At 62.3% G+C, this 7,004-nt stretch overlaps 1 protein-coding gene across 1 annotated transcript; it reads left to right on the top strand.

The window, feature by feature from the left end:
• Positions 1-32: 32 nt before the first annotated feature.
• Positions 33-4,426, top strand: SNX12 (sorting nexin 12). Its single transcript, XM_080625082.1, has 4 exons — positions 33-802; positions 3,416-3,511; positions 3,722-3,846; positions 4,235-4,426. The coding sequence occupies exons 1-4, from the start codon at positions 473-475 to the stop codon at positions 4,335-4,337; spliced, it is 654 nt and encodes a 217-aa protein (XP_080481208.1). The 5' UTR covers positions 33-472; the 3' UTR covers positions 4,338-4,426.
• The last annotated feature ends 2,578 nt before the right edge of the window (positions 4,427-7,004 follow it).

Below are 7,004 nucleotides of genomic sequence, written 5' to 3'. Positions count from 1 at the left end.
AGCGTGCACCGCGCCGGGGGACGAGGCCGGACCGGGCCGAGACGGGTCACGGAGGTGCGCGTGGCAGGCGGCGCGCCCCCGGCGGGCCTCGGTTCTACTCCCGCAGCGCTGGGGGGATGCGGGTCCGGGAGCTCCGCCCCGGCTGGGATCCCGGCTGCGGGATACGCCTCAGCGCGAGCCGTGACGGGCCCAAACCCCCCGGTCCGCAGCCACGTTCCGGGGCCCCGGCCCTCCGCACCCCGTACAGCGCCCGAAGCTGGCCCCGCCCGGAGCCCCGTGTGGCGCAGTTCCTAAGTACGTGCTCCGGCCCCGAGCCCAGTTGCTAGCCCCGGCGCCCGGCGCGGCCCAGGGCTCAGCATTGTTCCGCGGGGACTGGGCAGGAGCGCACCGGGCAGCGCCGACAGAGAGCCCGCCGTGCAGGTTCCGGGGCCGCGGAGTATCCTGCCCCGCGCCCTGAACACCTACTCCGCTTATGCAGGCGGTGGCGCTAGCGGCCAGGGCGCGGCGGCAGCTGAGGGGCCCCGAACCCTGGATACCCGCTGAGTTATGCAGGCAACGGGCGGGCGGTGCCGCCCCGTGCGCAGGCAGGGCGGGCTGCGGCAGCGGGCGGGCCGGGTGCGGCGGTGGCGGCAGCACCATGTCGGAGGCGGCGGTGGCGGACACCCGGCGTCTCAACGCCAAGCCGCAGGACCTCACGGACGCGTACGGGCCGCCCAGCAACTTCCTCGAGATCGACATCTTCAACCCGCAGACCGTGGGCATGGGCCGCGCCAGATACACGAGCTACGAGCTGCGGATGCGGGTGCGGCCCTCGCGGGGCGTGCGGGCCCGGGGCGGGTCGTGGGGGCCCGGGAGGGGCTGCGCTGCCAGCGGCCGCGAGTACGGCCCGGGGAGGGGCGGCCGCACTCGTTGCACCGGGCCGGGCCGGGGAGGGGAGGTCCAGCTGCTCGGGTCGAGCGCGGCCTACGCGGAGGGTGCGCCGGGACCCGGCCTGGGCGGCCCCGGGCGCCGTTCCGGGCGCTCGGGGTGGCCGATCAGGAGCTGGGGAGCTGCGCCGCGGGCTCGGCGGTGCCGGGCACGGCTGGCAGCTTGCCTGCGGCTCTCGACGGGCCGGGGCTCAAGGTCAGCGCCGGGGCTGGTGGGTTTTCAGGGGCCCTTCGGCACTCGGCGAGGGCTGGTGTGCACAGGGGACAAGGAGGGTGCTGCCTCAGCAGGCTCCTGCTGCTGTTCCCTCAAGAGGCCATGGCCTGGCACTTGGGCACTGCTGGGTGGTTGCTGAACGAGGCGTGACTGCATGCAGCTGGATATCTCGAGCAGGGGAGGAGAAGGGAGTGCTGTCTAAGCAGTATCTCGGGACCTGATCACAGTGCAGTCTAGCTACCCCTCCTGGGTCATAAAATCCCAGCCTGGTTTGGATTGGAAGGGGCCTTAAAGCTCCTCCAGCTCCAACCCCTGCCACGGACAGGGACACCTTCCACTGGAGCAGCTTGCTCCAAGCCCCTGTGTCCAACCTGGCCTTGAACACTGCCAGGGATGGGGCAGCCGCAGCTTCTCTGAGCACCCTGTGCCAGCGCCTCAGCACCCTCACAGGGAAGAGCTTCTGCCTAAGAGCTCATCTCAGTCTCCCCTGTTCTGGCAGGTTAAAGCCATTCCCCTTGGCCTGTCCCTGCATCCCTTGTCCAAAGCTCCTCTCCAGGTTTCCTGCAGCCCCTTTAGGCACTGGAGCTGCTCTCAGGTCTCCCCTTCAGGAGCCTTCTCTTCTCCAGGCTGCCCCAGCCCAGCTCTCTCAGCCTGGCTCCAGAGCAGAGCTGCTCCAGCCCTCGCAGCATCTCCGTGGCCTCCTCTGGCCTCGCTCCAGCAGCTCCACGTCCCTCTTGTGCTGCTGCCCCAGAGGTGGATCAGGACTGCAGGGGGGGTCTCCCCAGAGCACAGCAGAGGGGCAGGATCCCCTTCCTGAGCTGCTGCTCACGCTCTGGGGGTGCCACCCAGCACCGGGGGTTTTCTGGGCTCAAGCGCTCACTGAAGCTGGGTCATGGGGAGCTCCTCCTTACCCAACACCCCAAGTCCTCAGGCTGCTCCATCCAGTCTCTCCCAGCCTGTGTTTGTGCTGGGGATTGCCTCGACCCAGGGGCAGGACCTTGCCCTTGGCCTCGTTGAACTCCATGAGGTTCACATGGTCCCACCTTTGCAGCATGTCCAGGTCCCTCTGGATCTCATCCCTTCCCTCCCATGTGCTGACCACAACACACAGCTCAGTGTTGTCAGCAAACTTGCTGAGGGTGCTTGATCCCACTGTCCATGTCGCCAAGTCAGCTTGATCATTTTACAGACAGCCCATGATCCAGCCGTGTGCAGAGGGGCCGAGCACTTCTTGCAGGGTTCTCTTTCCGGGGCCTTAACCAGGCTGAACTGACGGCCTCTTCACAGCTCTGCATCTGATAGCGCAAAGAAGTAAAATTGAGCTTCCCCTTTAGTGTGTGTTACAGAGCTGGTGGTGACTCCTGCGCACGGTGTGATTTAACTGCCAAGCCCCCGGTACCTTTCAGAATTGGATGTTTGCCTTTTCCTGTTATGACACTTGGTTTCCATCAGCCAGCCAAAGAGTGCCTGGCAGGGGGCAAGGAGAACCTCTTAGTCCCACAAAATTAGCTCGTGCAGAGACACTTTGAAGGTAAAAAGCAGTTGATTTTCTTTCACAGGCCTCCTAAGAACATAGTTAAACATGTTGCAGCAGTACCTGTATTCATCTGGGCTCTGCTTATCAGAAGGTCTTGCAGCCTCTGTTCCTTGGACATTCTCAGCTGCACTGACGGGGTAAAGGTGAAGTTGCTGTAGCAGTCAGTCTCAGACAGTGATGGGGGAGGAAGGTGGGAATTGCTGCAAGTTCCTCCAGTGACTCGAGCCAGAGATGAAAAGGCTGCTCTCTTGTTAGGGCAAGCGATCTGTTCCTAGGGAGGATTGTAGCATGAGATCTGACCTTGAGCAGTTGCTGGGACAAGATTTCCTTCCTTACCTCTTCCCTGTGAGTGCCAGTGTTGGCTCTGAGGTTCTTCTGCTCTGCAGGCTGTTGTGAAGCTCTCTCATAGATAACTCCAAAAAGGAGTGAACTCAGGGGTAAAGAAAGAAATCAGCCTTCTCTGACTGTGAGCCCTGGTTCCAGTGTGCCCCTGGAGGGGGTGTGCTCCTGAAATAGTCACTTGAGCAGAGGGGGTGGTTCTGAGCAGCCTGGCAGGGACTTGCTTGATTCTGAAGCGTTTCAGTGCTTATGTCCTAAATAAAGCAGCTGGGTGTGCTCATGATGCCTCTTTCTCAGGGGGCTTGGTTTTCTAAACACAGCTTCAGGTTTCAGTTACATATTGAAATCCTGTCTGGCTTCCAAAGCAACCTGCACATTAACTGCTTCTCTTTGTTACAGACAAACCTCCCGATCTTCAAATTGAAAGAGTCGTGCGTGAGGAGACGGTACAGTGACTTTGAATGGCTGAAGAATGAGCTGGAGCGAGACAGTAAGGTGAGGCCTGGCTGAGACCTGCCTATTCCTGCAACCAGGACATACGGGAACAGTTGTAGCAATAATCTTTACCTGCCCGGAAGAGAGGCTGTGGTGGTGAGCAGCACTTGGGGTTTAATCTCTAGCCACATAATGGGGCTGGAGGTGAGTGTCATGGGCAAACCACTCGTGGATGGCTGTTGTGCTGACAGGATGGGTCTGTGCTCTCAGATTGTAGTACCACCACTGCCTGGAAAAGCTTTGAAACGACAGCTTCCCTTCCGAGGAGACGAAGGCATCTTTGAGGAGTCCTTCATTGAGGAGCGGAGACAGGGACTAGAACAGTTTATTAACAAGTAAGCTCCATGTCCTGCATTGCTGTGTGCTGCCTTTCCAGCCACGAGGGCTGTGGGTTGGCTGGGAGGGAGCCTGCCCGCAGGTGCCGTATCTGCAGCTGGGTAATGAAAGCACGGTGCCGGGGCTGTGGGTTCTGCTCAGTGTTCTTTTCTGAGAGTGATGTGGATATTACAGGACAGCTGTGCTGCAGAGACCCACTGACAGGGTGGCCTGGATTCGGGATGTGGTGTGGCAGGAAGCAGGCTGTGCTCAAGCACTTCTCTCTGGCCCTGCTGACTGGTGACCATGGCCTGAACCTGGGTGCCTCCAGCTGCCTGCTCTGTGAGGAGAGCAGGGTCGGGGTCCTGCTGGTGGCTCTGCTGACCCCCACATCTTATTCTCTTCCAGAATTGCTGGACACCCCCTGGCACAGAACGAGCGCTGCTTACACATGTTCCTGCAAGAGGAGACTATCGATAGGAATTACGTCCCAGGGAAAGTGCGCCAGTAGGAGCACCTGGCAGCATCTTCCTCCATTCCACCCTCCTTCCTGCAAAAATGACATTTATTTTTACACTAAATCTGTCTTCTCTGAACCAGCTTTTCCTCTCTTGAACCTCCCAGTTTGTTCAGTATTTTCCTCTTTTGTAACTGGCAGCAGCTTGTTCTACTGGGCTGTGGTCTTGGCCTAAAGTATGAAGACTTACGCAAGTGAGTGTGTTGTCCCGTGCTGAGGGGCAGGTGTGAATAGGTGTGGAGCAGGAACTTGCTGATGGCGTTATGGTGTAGGAGCTGCCTCTGTCCCTGTACAGGAAGGTATGAGATGACATTCACTCCCCCCTGTCTGTGCAGCCCCCAAGCATCTCTGCAGAAGACTGAAGAATAGCAGTTGTCATGTTGGTCAGGGATCCCATCAGGTGTTAAGAGTTTTAGTAACTATCCAGAACAGCAAGTAGGTGCCTGGGTGTGTTGGTCTCTCATCCACCCCATTCACCCTGCATGAAACCCCCATTCTTCACTGTCTGGAAGTGCTGAGACTTTCCTGGGCAAGGACCTCCTCTAATCCTGCTCTGAGCCTCCAGCGTTATGGACCCGTGTGTTGTATCTGTGTTAATCTCCCTCCTTCCTAATGTGCTGCTGGCAGCTCAAGGGGTTTCCATGATGTGTGCTCTCTGTGAGCATTTTGGTGTGTGGAAGCTAGGGTAGCCTGGGCTGCGGCAGTGTGTGCTGGGGTGCTCTGTTGCATAGGGTGACTATACCCCATGCCCTGGCAGCAGAGGAGAGCAGACAGGTCTGGCTGAGGGGCTGATGGTGCTGTTGTGTGGTGGCTGCCGCGGGAGGAGCCCAGCGGTTGGGGCCTGGGCTGAGGTCCCTTTCAGCTTCAGAAAGGGACTGGCAGAAAATGGCCAGTGAGTCCTGGATTAGCATTTGATTGTGCAGCAGGAGGAACAAGGCTTTGTGTGTGTTCTCCCCTGTCCTGCAGGGAGCTAGGCAGTTATTGTGTGGAAGTGAGGACACAGGACTGGTCAGGAAAGTGTTCAGAGCTTGAGGGGAACCACCAGGCTGTGACTTGCTGCAGCAGAACCGTCTTTTGAAGGCTCCTCCAGCTGCGAAGAGCGGGGTTGGGCCTCAGCTTGGGGGCTGCTCAGGTCAAGGCTGGCTGGTCTGTAAGCGCTTGGTCACTTTGTGGTGTCACAGTTGAGCCCTTCTCTGAGCACGCACCTGCAGTGACTGCTCTCCATCCCTGCCATGCAACCCTCGAGGCCTCCTGTACTTATCCTGGGTTTTCCGGTGAGGCACTGGCACTGCTGGGTGAGGGGTGGCTCTCGGGGAGGAGCAGAAGTAGCTGATACCAGGAGAGAGCTGCCCCGAGGGTCTGGGAAGGGCAGTGGGTGCCAGTGGAGGCGGCCGTCCGTGTCTGAATCAGGGCTCAGCTCTGGCCCCCTCCTCGTGCCCTCCGTGTCCTGCCCGCCCAGCTCTCTCCATCCCGTCCAGTGTAACGTTCCGTTAGCATTAAACCACTGTGAAGCCACGTCTCTGCCTCGTCTAACGGGCATCTACCGGGACCGGGGGGGACGCTGCGCGAAGGCGTTGAAGCGGGAGGAGTGAGGGTGATCCTCCGGGGCAGCAGGGGGCGCCGCGGCAGTAGGGGTGCGGGTGGTTCTCCCGGGCAGCAGGGGGCGCCACGGCTGCAGGTGTGTGGATGGTCCTCCCGGGCAGCAGGGGGCGCCGCAGAGAGAGGCGCGCGGGTGGTCCTCCGGGGCAGCAGGGGGTGCCACGGCTGCAGGGGTGCGGATGGTCCTCCAGGGCTGCAGGGGGCGCCGCGGCGGGAGGGGTGCGGGTGTTCCTCCGCAGCGACAGGGGGCGCGGCGCGGGGCCGGTGCAGGATGTGGCGGGAGGACTCGCCGTTTTCCCCGGCCCCGCTGCGGGAGGGGAGCCGCGCGCAGTCGCCGCCGTCCTCGCTGTTCTTCAGCTTCTTCGAGCAGGAGTGCCGCGATATTGTCGCGCGCCTGCGCCAGGCCGCCGAGCCCTCGCCGGTGCCGGGCGACCGCAGCGCGCTCTGGCTCGAATCCGCCGAGTTCGTCACCTCCACGCCGCTGCCGGACTCGCCACCCGGGAACGATGCGGCCCCGGACAGAGCCACCGCCGCCCGCCCGCTCTCGCCTGGCCCTGAGGCGGCCGCGGCTCCGGCCCCGGCCCGGGGCTCGCCCCGGTGTCTTCCGCAGCGCGCTGCCGGCTCTCGCCCCGCCCGCCTGCAGGCCCTGCCTCGCACAACGGCCCCGCGCGGGGCCGCACAGCAGCTCTGCGGCCGGCAGGGCCCCGCAGCCCGCACCCGCACCCCGGGCCGCGGCGGCAGGCAGTCCGTGTCCCAGGCACGGGCCTCGCTGGTCCTGGAGCTCCCCAAGGCCGGGAAGGGGCTCGGTGCCCGGGGATCCAAGCTCCCGCAGCCGGCAGGTGAGCCGGGTCGGTGGGGAAGGGCCCCAGCACGGAGGCTGCTTCCGCCGGCCGCGAACCTCTCTGTATCCCCAGGTACCAAGCTGAGGCTGGTGCCTGAGGCCAGGTCCAGGCTTCAGCACCCCAGCAGGGCTCCGTGGCCGCCGCAGGCTCCGAGCGCTCTCAAACCCGCCCTCGGGGACAAAGGGACCGAAAGTAACTGCACCTGCGGGGCGCGGGAGGG

The sequence above is a fragment of the Psittacula echo genome, assembly GCF_963264785.1.
Source record: "Psittacula echo genome assembly, chromosome: 8".
Taxonomy (NCBI): Eukaryota; Metazoa; Chordata; class Aves; order Psittaciformes; family Psittacidae; genus Psittacula; species Psittacula echo.
Note: the sequence above shows the minus strand (reverse complement) of the source record. Positions and strands in the feature narration are given on the sequence as shown.